Source organism: Bufo gargarizans, chromosome 6, assembly GCF_014858855.1.
Source record: "Bufo gargarizans isolate SCDJY-AF-19 chromosome 6, ASM1485885v1, whole genome shotgun sequence".
Lineage (NCBI taxonomy): Eukaryota > Metazoa > Chordata > Amphibia > Anura > Bufonidae > Bufo > Bufo gargarizans.
In genome coordinates, this window is record NC_058085.1 from 54,148,636 (window position 1) to 54,163,343 (window position 14,708).

Below are 14,708 nucleotides of genomic sequence, written 5' to 3' on the forward strand. Positions count from 1 at the left end.
GATCCAGGGAGTTATTCTGATTGGAGTCGGGAAGGAATTTTTTCCCCTAAAGTGGGGAAAATTGGCTTCTACCTCACAGTTTTTTTTTGCCTTCCTCTGGATCAACTTGCAGGATGACAGGCCGAACTGGATGGACAAATGTCTTTTTTCAGCCTTATGTACTATGTTACTATAAACGCTGAAGTGAACTCAGCCTTAGGAATCATGCACACAAACATATTTTCTTTTTTTTTGGGGGGGGACCGTATGCGGAACCATAAATTTTAATGGGTAAACTGAAGTCACTCCGTGTGTATTCCGTTTTTCGTAGGTCCGTTCCGCAAAACAGTAGAACATGTCCTATTTGTGTGCGCATTACGGACAAGGACAGTACTGTTTCATTAGGGGCAAGCTGTTCCGTTCCGCAAAATACGGAATGCACACGGACGCCATCAGTATTTTTTGCGGACCCATTTTTGCGGACCACAAAATACATACAGCCGTGTGCATGAGCCCTTAGGGTCCATTCACATGACCGCAAGTGTTTTGCGGTCCGCAAATTGCGGATACACAAAACACAGACACCGGCCATGTGTGTTCCACATTTTGCGGACTGCACATGGCCAGCACTATAATAGAAATGCCTTTTCTTGTCAGTGGCTGCGGACAAGAATAGAACATGTTCTATTTTTTTACGGGAGTGCGGATGCGGACAGCACACAGTGTGCTGTCCGCATCTTTTGCGGCCCCATTGAAAATGAATGGGTCCACACCCGTTCCGCGAAATTGCGGAACGGATGCGGGACCATAATGCGGACATGCGAATGGACCCTTATTGTGAGCCCAAACTAGGCGCGGATCAAAAACACAGAACAGAAATCTTTCCATTGCACCTGATCTCTGTGTAGGCGTCACTCCTGGTTTTGGCTCACAGTAACTGATAGAAATAAAGGATCAAATAACTGAAGTGTGAACTCGGCCTAACCGGTATATTCCCAATAATAATCTGGAGCACCGTCTTTTATAACCCTGCGTTGTGCTGTCCTTCGGTTATTCCTCCTAGATATTTATGAATGTATTAACAAGTGGGTGTTCCCAGTTGGGAGTGTGTCCCTATATACTCTAACACTGTCCAATCAGTGCTGATAGTGTCAGACGCGGTTGGGACATGCCCTTTTGATAATACTAAGTAAGACCTAGTTGTCAACTTGTTAACGCCTTTCCAGGATGAGCAACTGAGGAACACAGGATTCTAACTAACCGTCGCATAATAGAAAGTCATACCCTTTTCTAATACACTTCTCCTGCCATTTTCAAGATCTCTGCTTGCTGTCAGACAATGAAAATACTCTTATCAATATCCAGATGTTGAAAGTCCCTCCTTACCTTGTATTTCTCAATAAACTTGGAGTTTGACTCAATAGTAACCGCTGTAGGCAACTATTATTTTGCTCAATAAGTCATCAGCCCACAGAGGATTGCCTAGGCTAGATACAACTGTACTGCATGCAGGACTTTTGTCTCCGCTCCAAAATCATCTTCTGAGCGTAAACCTAACGGACCCCATTATAGTCTATGGGGTCCGTAGGCTCCGCTCGGCTCAGTTATGTGCCAAATCTATCCTTTCCGTTCTCCTGCTCCTATGACGGAGCAGGAGAACGGAAAGGCTGAACGCTGGTGTGAACGAAGCCTAACATATTAGGCCGTGTACAGATTTTCAGCCTCTGGGGGTAAACAATGTTCCCATTCAGTGGAAGCAAGCAGAGATCTTAAAAATTCTGAGGAACTGAAGCACAGAAGCCTAGACAGCCTCTTTGACGTAACCCACATGGCATCAGATTACTTACAAATCGCAGACAGCTCCTAGTGATCTAATGTGGCGGTATTGGATACACAATGTGCCGCATGCTGTAACACCCGCTATGGAGGCAGTGAAAACGGTCACACTTGATTTGCACTGGAAAATTGGGAGACGCTAAAGAGAAGAACATGTCTGCACTATAGGTGATGACTAATATACCAACCTGGAGGAGGGCATGAGGGGCGATCTCCACCACCACAGCGTTTTCTGGGATGCTCTGCAAGCCTTCCTGGAAGAGGACTGGACTGACTAAATTATTGACATGGTATTCCGCTGATGAGAACTGAGCGAGCTCGCTTTGCCACTGGGCCTCTGGTAGGGACGTGCTGATCCAGCGATGAGAGCGCCTCTTAGGAACCGTAATGACCTGAAGGGCAATATCAAAGCAAATTTGAGGTCAAACAAATAAAGAGGATTATAATTTACTAATATAATGTGATGTATTGGATTTCCAAATGCGAATATGGCTAAAGCTACATAACCACCTGTGCCACGTGATGCCCAGGTTTCACTATAGATGTCTCAGGGATTCTCCAAGACCAAACCCAAGTTCTAGGAGGTTGCACAGCATGCAAAAGCAGAAGAAAAAACCCTCACCTGTCACAGGCGTTCCAGGACTGAAAGTGTGATGTGCCGTCTACATGCACATCACCCCTGACGGCTAATCATTGACCTCAGTGGTGACTTGTGCAGGGACGGCACGTGATCAAGGTTACCGCAATGGTGGTGTGCATGTTGATGGTACACGCTGACCAGATAATGCACCATAGCTCAGAAGTCATTATTTTTCATTTTTATTATTTTTCACACCTCTGTATGCTCCCCTATTCTGTTGCTCACTGACTCTGTATTATGTGCTGCCCAGCATGTAAAACAGGATCCCTTCAGACAAAGGAAGAAGACCAGAGAGCAGTGTGAACAGACACATAATGTGTGCCACCTCGGTCACACAACTTACATAACGACTGGGCCAACCCTCCAATTTCAGTAGGGGCGGCTGCCCATTTAATGTGTGTCCTGACTCTCCCGTGATGGCAGATGGTTTAAGCATGCTTATTCTCCTCCCCCATTGAGACCACGTGCACATTTGTCTCAGCACAGTGCGCATCTGTATGGGGGTGGGGGGGTGGGAGGAATAGCTTTCAGACAAATGAGTGTTCAGCCTACAGATATCTAAGGTGTGTGGCCACCATCAGGGACCTCACACAAGTGAGGGATAACATCCAGAAGCTTGGTGATGAGACTGAATGCAAAACTGGCTCATGGAGGTATCTCAGCTACATCCTACAAGGTCCCAGCATCAGTAAACACACAGGAAATCAAATATAAGTGTGCGACTTACTTTCTTCAGGGCACTGAGAAGCGATGGAGCAATAGACGCCATGTAATAGGAGTGAAAGGCCACTCCTGCACTCTGCACTTCTTTGGCGAAAACCCCTTCTTTCTTGAGTTTTGCAACAAAGCCTCGCACCGAATCCTAACAGAAGGATAAAGGAGAATGCCTTGAAGTCTACAAATACCATAGCAAAGTTCAAGAGCCTCCAGCTGGAGGAAAGCCTTGACCAGGAGCGAATGGAGACAGAACCTTACCTGTGGGCCAGATATGGTGACTGTATCCTCAGAGTTATGGCAGGCCGGCACCACTCCCTCCGGACACTGAACTTTACATTCCTCCCAAGTCAGCCCTGACAAGAGGAGATAAGTCAGTCTTACAATGGGAGAAATATCATCTGTATAGGCAGTTATGGAGTATCTTTTCTTAGAACTCTATATTCTGCTGTTCCTCTGTTATTCCTTCTGGAAATGTTTTACTAAATGAACAGCTGAGTGTTCTCATTTGTTTGCCAATAGGTTATGTCCCTACATACTCATTGGACAAGGTCAGGGTACAGACACATGTAGCACACGTGCTGGGTAGCTGAGATGAAGCCAAAAGAACATGTCGGCATCCAGTTCGGTGCCGTTTTCAAACTGATCGTTAATTGATTGTTGGAGTTTTTGCTGCTGACATAGAGTTTGTTTAGTAGCTTTGTATCTGATAGTGATCCTAAAATACAGTATGTATTATTACTCCAGAGCTGCAATCACACTTCTGCAGTCCCAGGTTACAATCTCCCAGACTTTCCTTATGTCTAAATGTCTGCAATTGGTGATTGATATTTTACATGAGGTATGAATGGTAACTGTCCCTGTCAGAGCCAGTCCCAAGAACCAGACCTAACAAAGGGCAGGGTTTATGGAAACTCTGGCCGAGCTTCAAGGAGTTGATCAAATTACCGGTAATTTTATTTTTAAGCAAGTAAGTTATTAGAATAATAATAAAAAAAAAACGTATACTCAGCCCTCCTGCACTGACGCTCTTGGGCTTTGCTTTTCTGACTGCAGCGGTGACAAGCTTTTATATTGCATGTGACTGCTGCAGCCAAGCACTGGCCTCAGCAGTCTTGTGCTGTATACCACCAGAGCCAGTGATTGGTACATCGGTATACAGGCAAGTCCTTGCTGCAGCTAAAACATTACTGTATGTTTGCAGCAGTAGGGAAGATGGAGGGGTAGTGCTGCAAATGAGGAGGTTTAGGTCGGGGAGAATTACTATTATTAGTCTAATAGTGTAATTGGCTTAAAAAATAACTGGGACAACGGTAAACATGAATGAGGCACTGCACAGTCATTTATGTACACAGTGACTCCACCGGCGAAATAGTGAATGCAGCTCTGGAGGATAATACAGGATGCACCTCAGGATCAGTACAGGATAAGTAATGTAATGTATGTACACAGTGACTGCACCAGCAGAATAGTGAGTGCAGCTCTGGAGGATAATACAGGATGTAACTCAGGATCAGTACAGGATAAGTAATGGCATGTATATGCAGTGATTCTACCAGCAGAATAGCGAGTGCAGCTCTGGAGGATAATACAGGATGTAACTCAGGATCAGTTCAGGATAAGTAATGTATGTACACAGTGACTCCACCAGCAGAATAGCGAGTGCAGCTCTGGAGCATACAGTCATGTGAAAAAATTAGGACACCCTTTGAAAGCATGTGGTTTTTTGTAACATTTTTAATAAAAGGTTATTTCATCTCCGTTTCAACAATACAGAGAGATTAAAGTAATCCAACTAAACAAAGAAAACTGAAGAAAAGTCTTTTCAAGATCTTCTGTAAATGTCATTCTACAAAAATGCCTATTCTAACTGAGGAAAAAGATAGGACACCCTTGCCCCTAATAGCGAGTGTTACCTCCTTTGGCTGAAATAACTGCAGTGAGACGGTTCTTGTAGCCATCTACCAGTCTTCGACATCGGTCTGAGGAAATTTTACCCCACTCCTCAATGCAGAACTTTTTCAGCTGTGAGATGTTTGAGGGGTTTCTTGCACGTACAGCCCTTTTCAAGTCACCCCACAGCATCTCAATGGGATTCAAATCTGGACTTTGACTTGGCCATTCCAGGACTCTCCATTTCTTCTTTTTCAGCCAATCTTTGGTTGATTTACTAGTATGTTTTGGGTCATTGTCATGTTGCATGGTCCAGTTCCGCTTAAGCTTTAATTTTCTAACTGATGGTCTCACATGTTCTTCAAGCACCTTCTGATACACAGTAGAATTCATCGTGGATTCTATGATGGTGAGCTGACCAGGTCCTGCTGCAGCAAAGCAGCCCCAAACCATGACACTTCCACCTCCATGCTTCACAGTTGGTATGAGGTTCTTTTCTTGGAATGCTGTGTTTGGTTTACGCCAAACATGTCCTCTGCTGTTGTGTCCAAATAATTCAATTTTGGACTCATCTGTCCAAAGAACATTATTCCAGAAGTCCTGGTCTTTGTCAACTTTATCTCTGGCAAATGTCAGTCTGGCCTCGATGTTTCTCTTGGAAAGCAAAGGTTTCCTCCTTGCACACCTCCCATGCAAGTTAAACTTGTACAGTCTCTTTCTGATTGTAGAGGCATGTACTTCTACATCAACAGTAGCCAGAGCCTGCTGTAGTTCTCGAGATGACACTTTAGGGTTTTTGGAGACCTCTTTTAGCATCTTGCGGTCTGCTCTTGGGGTGAACTTGCTGGGGCGACCAGTCCTGGGCATGTTGGCAGTTGTTTTGAAAGCCCTCCACTTGTAGACTATCTTCCGGACAGTGGAATGGCTGATTTCAAAATCTTTTGAGATCTTTTTAAATCCCTTCCCAGACTCATAGGCTGCTACAATCTTTTTTCTGAAGTCCTCTGACAGCTCTTTTGCTCTCACCATGGTGCTCACTCTCACTTCAACAGTCAGGAGCACACCAAACTAAATGTCTGAGGTTTAAATAGGGCAAGCCTCATTCAACATGCAGAGTAACGATCTACTAATTATGTGCACCTGGTGTGATATACCTGTGTGAGATCTGAGCCAATTTAAGAGGGAATACATGTGAGGGTGTCCTATCTTTTTCCTCAGTTAGAATAGGCATTTTTGTAGAATGACATTTACAGAAGATCTTGAAAAGACTTTTCTTCAGTTTTCTTTGTTTAGTTGGATTACTTTAATCTCTCTGTATTGTTGAAACGGAGATGAAATAACCTTTTATTAAAAATGTTACAAAAAACCACATGCTTTCAAAGGGTGTCCTAATTTTTTCACATGACTGTAATACAGGATGTAACTCAAGATCAGTACAGGATAAGTAATGGAATGTATATGCAGTGATTCTACCAGCAGAATAGTGAATGCAGCTCTGGAGGATAATACAGGATGCACCTCAGGATCAGTACATGATAAGTAATGCAATGTATGTACACAGCGACTGCACCAGCAGAATAGTGAGTGCAGCTCTGGAGTATAATACAGAATGTAACTTAAGATCAATAAGGGATAAGTAATGTATGTACACAGTGACTGCACCAGCAGAATAGTGAGTGCAGCTCTGGATGATAATACAGGATGTAACTCAGGATCAGTACAGGATGAGCAATGTATGTACACAGTGACTCCACCAGCAGAATAGTGAGTGCAGCTCTGGAGTATAATACAGGATGTAACTCAGGATCAGTACAGGATAAGTAATGGCATGTATATGCAGTGATTCTACCAGCAGAATAGTGAGTGCTGCTCTGGATTATAATACAGGATGTAACTCAGGATCAGTACAGGAGAAGTAATGTAATGTAATGTATGTACACAGTGACTCCACCAGCAGAATAGTGAGTGCAGCTCTGGAGGATAATACAGGATGTAACTCAGGATCAGTACAGGATTAGTGATGTAATGTATGTACACAGTGACTGCACCAGCAGAATAGTGAGTGCAGCTCTGGAGTATAATACAGGATGTAACTCAGGATCAGTACAGGATAAGTAATGGCATGTATATGCAGTGATTCTACCACCAGAATAGTGAGTGCTGTTCTGGAGTATAATACAGGATGTAACTCAGGATCAGTACAGGAGAAGTAATGTAATGTATGTACACAGTGACTGCACCAGCAGAATAGTGAGTGCAGCTCTGGAGTATAATACAGGATGTAACTCAGGATCAGTACAGGAGAAGTAATGTAATGTATGTACACAGTGACTGCACCGGCAGAATAGTGAGTGCAGCTCTGGAGTATAATACAGGATGTAACTCAGGATCAGTACAGGATGAGCAATGTATGTACACAGTGACTCCACCAGCAGAATAGTGAGTGCAGCTCTGAAGTATAATACAGGATGCAACCCAAGACCAGTTTGGCATAGTTAATGTAATGTTATTTATCCTGAGGTTTAGCAGCAGACAGTTTCATGTGATATGACAACTTGCTAGATCCTCTGGGATGTTCTGACAACCAGCGCAGCCACTTCTGTGCGGCTCAGTGATGAACGGCTCTGAACAAGAATAGGTCTAAGAGGTCTTTACCATCATTCGATCTATATTCAGAATGTCCCTGACCAGGATTATAATAATCTTATTGAGTGAATTATGAACAAAAGCAAAAGTGCCACAAAAACAACGGATTGATGGAGAAAACACATAACTGATCTAAGCCGAGTGACATAATTAAGCCAATTAAAAGAGATTGGAAGAGATTTATAAAAAATCTAGTACAGGATTGGCTTAGGGCTACTGCACTGGCACATGTTCTCCTCTCCTCAGGGTCACGGCTGTTGGGGGATAAATGCAGGAGATCCGTCCATACAAAAGAGGAGATGACACCAATGAATGGTTTCCCTACTCAACCTCCCTTGCATGATGAGAGCTGTAGACGGAGTGACTGCTATGGGGAATACAATGGGGCAGATTTACTAATCCTGTCCGACATTTAGACAGATAAGGGCAAGTTCACATCACTGCTCGTTTTTCCATTCTTCTGATCCGTCAGAGGAACAGAAAAATAAAGAAAATGGATTGTGTAAATCAAAAAGGGATCCTGAGCATCAGTTATGCACATTTGGCATCCGTTCGAGCCATTTCCGTCTGAGATCCATTAGTTTCGAGGGGAAAAAAGTCCAGCATACAAGATCCGTTTTTTTCTGATGGATCGATCAGAAGAACGGAAACGTGAACAGTAAAGTGGCACCGGGGTTACTGCAGAACAGTTGATCGGTGCAGGTGCGGAGTGTCGGACCCCTGCTTATCAGATACTGATGGTCGATAAGCTTTGGTTGCGATAAGGGTATGGAATTCAATTCAATCTGTACAGATAAGAAACCTTGGGGGCTGGACATAGAAAAACTTGCCAAATGGCCCACACGATGAAGTTCAACATACCTACTGCAGCCATTCCACCTGGTGGGAGTTTTGCCTCTTTGATGCACCGTCCCCTCCAGTAAGCAGCGAGTATGGCTTCTGTGTGGCTAAGTGAATCATCTGCATATCCACAAGCTAACTCTCCAACTGAGTGCCCAACAATGCCATCAGGTGCCAGTTTCATTGCTTTGAGCATGTCAATCTGAGCAATCTGAAATGTAGCACATGAGGTCAATCAATAATGATAATACATGGACCATACTGGTCTAAGCATGATACTGTACATATGACACAGAAAGCAATGTGTGCGCCTGTCATACTATAAGCACAATTCATGGCATGTTGAAGGAATGAAAAGTGCATCACATAGAGGTCCTACCTGAATGGCAGCCAGTCCAACAAATGCATGGACAGTGTCCTCAAAGGTGCTGTCATCGGCGTGGAGAAGAAGTTCTGACACTTTCAATCCGGTTCCTTTTAGAGCTTCATCAGATCGGAAAATGGACTCCCGGAATATATCCAGGTTCATGAGGCTGTGACCCATTCCTTTCCACTGTGTACCCATTCCTGTAAATCACATGCAACATACTGATAGGTCATCTCAAAGATGATGCCCAAAGCAGAAATAGAAGAATGCCTGCATACTATCCGTTCCTGAAGCTCAGCATGATAGCTGCATAATAGTCACTATCTAGCTTATATAATGCATACTCTCCATTTCCCTTCACTCCCAGACCCCTAACATATGTGCTGTTTAAAATCCCGGGCCAGCTACACTTATCTATGACAGGGTCGCCATGTTCTGTAGCTTCTCGGCAAGTGTTCATTAGACCGCTGCACCTACATGCTGGTCAGTCAGTCCCACCAAAATCTATATGTTCGGCCGACCTTAGTTTAATGTGCACGGCCACCATTGACTACTCCACCTAACCTTCGTTCCAGAACTGGTCTTTACTATGATATAGTCCAAAGTGTGTGAAATTTTTGTCATGATTACATTTCAGTCATGATAGTCATCACTGGATACTAAGAGGAGTCAGCACTGTCATTAGAGACTCTGTTATTAGCCGTAGAATAAGTTCCCAGAAAACCTACAGGAATTGACTTTGTGGCAAAGAACCAAACACCAAGGCAATGCTCACCTGAACAAATGTACCACAGAGGTCTACCAGATGCTTGCGTCTGTTGAATTTCCTTCACATCACTTTCCGTTCCCACAAGTGTGTATCCACGGTATGGCATGGCTGTAGAGGGCATTCCAGAGATGTTGTTCAGCAGGCTCACAATCGTGGCATCTGAGGCAAGTTTTTGACTTTTCTCTATTAGAGCCTCAACAGCCTCATGTGTCCGTCCGCATATCTGAACCAGGCGAGGAAGAGGAAGGGAGCCCCCACTAGAGGATAATCTCTTCGGGTTTGGTCTCAAGATCACATGGACATTGGAGCCACCAAATCCAAAGGAATTGATGCCAACCATACCACCTTTTACTGGGATGGGTTCAGTCACTACTTGGATTCTTCCATCTTGCAAAGCAGGAATATCTTGGTTTGGATTCTTGTAATGGAGATTTGGGGCCCAAATGCCATGTTCAAGAGACAGAATGACCTATATGGGTGTAAAATTAAAACAACAAGTAGTAAAACATATTATTCAGCTATACTATTTCATATATGTTTAAAGAAGACTATCCTACTCCTGCAGTGAACTCCACTGAAAAAATGTGATTGTTAAACCGGATTCTATGATGATATAGAAGCATGCTCCCAGCATCCTTCACTCATTTCTATGGAGTTCTCAGAACAGCCAAGCAAGTGTACATCTTGGGAGGTTAGCCATCACAGGTCTAGAGGATAATTATTCAGAGATGGTAGTGGAGCTGGGAAGGATAGCCCTAAAATGAGCAAGGGTTAATTAGGTTATCCCATGAATCAAGTTCATATAACCTATTATTTAAACTACTTTGCACTGTTTCCACCAAAAATATATGTTTCTCCTTTTTTTCCTTCCCCTTGGTCCCCTTAGCCCCACTGCTAATCTGTCTTATTTTGAGTGAGCTGGTGAGCAGTCTTACATGACCCATTTCTTTTGTTTTTGCCTTCACAGCCAAAACCCCTTGTATGTACTGCCTTTCACTTTACCCTGCTGCATAATACCATGAGTCAGTCTGCTTCCCCCCTCTGGCAGACTTCATTCCAAAAATACCACATCAGTACAATAGTACACAAACATAATAATCCACAGTAAATTCACAGTCTCTTTCTTCCTCTCATAGCTGTAAAAATAATCCCCAGTAAATTCTTCAGTTAGTCTCCTTCCCCATCTGGAAGCCCTACTGTAGTCCCCAGTAGGTTTCTCTCCAGATAGGCAGATAATAATTGTACCATGGGATCTGGAGCAATGGAAATAAATAGTATTTGCTTGCTTACAAGTCAATCCTCAGTAGCGACCTCAGCTTTGCTGTATATTGCACAGACGCCAGTCCTTCCCTGACAAGCAGGCTTGAAGCAATTTGTGTAGTCTGCTGTTCAGTGAACAGAGGATCACTACTCTAAGATTATGAATTTGGCAGTGGGTGAGTGACTGAGCATGACTGTCCACCAGACTTCAGTTCATTAGATGGGTGTGCACGTTGATATAGACAATGAACACCAGGTGGCACCATACTATGTATGTAAATGCCATAATTTCTCAATTGATTGTTTTTTTGGGGAGCTTAAGTGGTCACAGGTTCTAGAACAGCATGACACTAGCAGTGACACATAGTTCTTGGAGATAAGACTGCTGAAGCCAAATGATTAGCCTCAGGTCACAGGTTCAAGCCACTTCTGGGTAGGTGGGGACCCGAAACAGGAGGAATAGGGCTGTGGCAGAAGAACGCTGGTACTACTGAGAGGTGAGTATGTTTTTTATTTTAATTGGGCACAGGTTCTAAGCATTGGATAGGTCAGCTCTTAGGCCAGACCACCCCTTTAATGCACATTAATGGTAAATATTGTTAGTTTTTCATGATCTGTACAATACATATTATATTTACCGTTAGGACAACCCCATTAAATCCATGGCCTGTGTGACATAGTAATAGCAGTAAATGAGACTCGATAATCTGCACAATAACTACAAAGCTAGTGAGGTCATCGATTATTATGGAAGACGATTTGGCTTTTGCGGAAATGTCGGATAATGATTTTAAATAGGTTTATTCTGCTGAAATGGTGTAATAGAATTCATTTCATTCTCTCAAGGGTTCAGATGTGGAAAACCCAACGGATCTCAGCAACTTTACATACAGCTACTAACTTTTCCACATGACTGTGTAATTACTAACCTGATGTTATGTCTATTTAAGCAAAGTACATCGCTTGTGGGTGACTGACACTTGGGCAAACAGGTAATTCTAATGACTTCTATTCCCGCTTGCTGCTCATCGTCTCCCTCAAGGCTTAGTAGACAATCATGACACAACACATTCCCCCGTACATTTCCCCTCGTGTTTTGTGATGAACCCAATAAAGGTCATCATGTTTCGTAGACCTGCAATGTATTTCTATAACACGTCAAACTCCTGTGACCACTTCTGTTCTGTTTACTTCACACTGGAAGTCAAATGGTAGCCGCTGAATGGTACCAATAAGAGGGCAGGAGGGTCACCACCAGGTTCTTTGCCCAGGGACCTTTACTAAGTGGAGGTTTATTTTACTATATAAGTTTACCTATGAGTCAACTTAATTTAGAGCAGAGCTGGGGGAAATCAAATTCCCTGCAGCTTCCCTATCAGCCTTGCAGATCGTGTTTGATGATCCTCGGGTAGACTATAAGATGCTAAACTGGAATCCATGGAGAATATGATTTCCCTACGGCCTGTTCTTCTTCTGTTCTATTATTGGATCACTCACAGTAACAACATAATAAATCCAACGCCCTCATGTTTATACAAACCGGATTCCAAAAAAGTTGGGACACTATACAAATCGTGAATAAAAACTGAATGCAATGATGTGGAGGTGCCAACTTCTAATATTTTATTCAGAATAGAACATAAATCACGGAACAAAAGTTTAAACTGAGAAAATGTACCATTTTAAGGGAAAAATATGTTGAATCAGAATTTCATGGTGTCAACAAATCCCCAAAAAGTTGGGACAAGGCCATTTTCACCGCTGTGTGGCATCTCCCCTTCTTCTTACAACACTCAACGGACGTCTGGGGACCGAGGAGACCAGTTTCTCAAGTTTAGAAATAGGAATGCTCTCCCATTCTTGTCTAATACAGGCCTCTAACTGTTCAATCGTCTTGGGCCTTCTTTGTTGCACCTTCCTCTTTATGATGTGCCAAATGTTCTCTATAGGTGAAAGATCTGGACTGCAGACTGGCCATTTCAGTACCCGGATCCTTCTCCTACGTAGACATGATGTTGTGATTGATGCAGAATGTGGTCTGGCATTATCTTGTTGAAAAATGCAGGGTCTTCCCTGAAAGAGATGACGTCTGGATGGGAGCATATGTTGTTCTAGAACCTGAATACATTTTTCTGCATTGATGGTGCCTTTCCAGACATGCAAGCTGCCCATGCCACACGCACTCATGCAACCCCATACCATCAGAGATGCAGGCTTCTGAACTGAGCGTTGATAACAACTTGGGTTGTCCTTGTCCTCTTTGGTCCAGATGACATGGCGTCCCAGATTTCCAAAAAGAACTTTGAATCGTGACTCGTCTGACCACAGAACAGTCTTCCATTTTGCCACACTCCATTTTAAATGATCCCTGGCCCAGTGAAAACGCCTGAGCTTGTGGATCTTGCTTAGAAATGGCTTCTTCTTTGCACTGTAGAGTTTCAGCTGGCAACGGCGAATGGCGCGGTGGATTGTGTTCACTGACAATGGTTTCTGGAAGTATTCCTGAGCCCATTCTGTGATTTCCTTTACAGTAGCATTCCTGTTTGTGGTGCAGTGTCGTTTAAGGGCCCAGAGATCACGGTCATCCAGTGTGGTTTTACGGCCTTGACCCTTACGCACAGAGATTGTTCCAGATTCTCTGAATCTTCGGATGTTGTTATGCACAGTTGATGATGATAGATGCAAAGTCTTTGCAATTTTTTGCTGGGTAACACCTTTCTGATATTGCTCCACTATCTTTCTGCGCAACATTGTGGGAATTGGTGATCCTCTACCCATCTTGGCTTCTGAGAGACACTGCCACTCTGAGAAGCTCTTTTTATACCCAATCATGTTGCCAATTGACCTAATTAGTGTTAATTGGTCTTCCAGCTCGTCGTTATGCTCAAATTTACTTTTTCCAGCCTCTTATTGCTACTTGTCCCAACTTTTTGGGGTTTGTTGACACCGTGAAAATTTGAATCAACGTATTTTTCCTTTAAAATGATACATTTACTCGGATTAAACGTTTGATCTGTCATCTACGTTCTATTACAAATAAAATATTGACATTTGCCATCTCCACATCATTGCATTCAGTTTTTATTCACAATTTGTTTAGTGTCCCAACTTTTTTGGAATCCGGTTTGTAGATAGCACCTTGTTCCTCCATAGTATAACATTTATCATGTTAGATTTCATGTAGTTTCCTAACCAAAATTGGAAAGATCTTCCTGAGTGGTCCTCAAACCAGGATTGTGGACCTTAGTTTCCCACCCAGTCGTGATTCATCAAAATAACTGTTGAATTTTAGGAAATTGATCTGTGCCTTTGCAGGTACTTGTAGCAACAACTTTATCACCTTCCACAAAATTATAACTACCCTTGGTTGCACGTATTGCATAATAATCTGAGTAAAAGAGGTGCATGGTCTGTAAGCCACTGGGTGGCAGGTACAGTTCTCGCCCAAGTCCTTCTAGTGGGGTACTGCCTCTTTGAAGGAACACTCAATATAACTTGCAGCAACAGTAACTCTAGATGACAGGGTGTTGAATACTTGTACAGCACATTAACTCTTGAGTATTTCACTCTGGTACACAAGCAGAGAAGTAGTCCCCTTTGCCCCACTGGTCCACTCACTCTTCTAAGCTCAGGGGAATTGTCCCACAGTAGTCCTCAGTCCAGCAGCCAGTCTGCCTACCGCTCAGTCTGACTCTGGGCAGGTACTGTTACGTGTTTACTTGTCTACCTTTTCGCAGCGCTGGCCACAGTTGCCTGTGATTGGT

At 43.3% G+C, this 14,708-nt stretch overlaps 1 protein-coding gene across 1 annotated transcript in view; it reads right to left on the minus strand.

Moving 5' to 3' along the window:
* FASN (fatty acid synthase) overlaps window positions 1-14,708 on the minus strand; it is a 75,120-nt gene that overhangs the window by 37,267 nt on the left and 23,145 nt on the right. Inside the window, exons 9-14 of the mRNA XM_044297363.1 lie at window positions 9,691-10,153; window positions 8,928-9,115; window positions 8,570-8,759; window positions 3,431-3,525; window positions 3,183-3,317; window positions 2,004-2,207 (exon numbers count right to left, since the gene is read on the minus strand). Of these exons, the coding sequence (XP_044153298.1) occupies window positions 2,004-2,207; window positions 3,183-3,317; window positions 3,431-3,525; window positions 8,570-8,759; window positions 8,928-9,115; window positions 9,691-10,153 (1,275 nt within the window). The remainder of the gene's footprint in view (window positions 1-2,003; window positions 2,208-3,182; window positions 3,318-3,430; window positions 3,526-8,569; window positions 8,760-8,927; window positions 9,116-9,690; window positions 10,154-14,708) is intronic.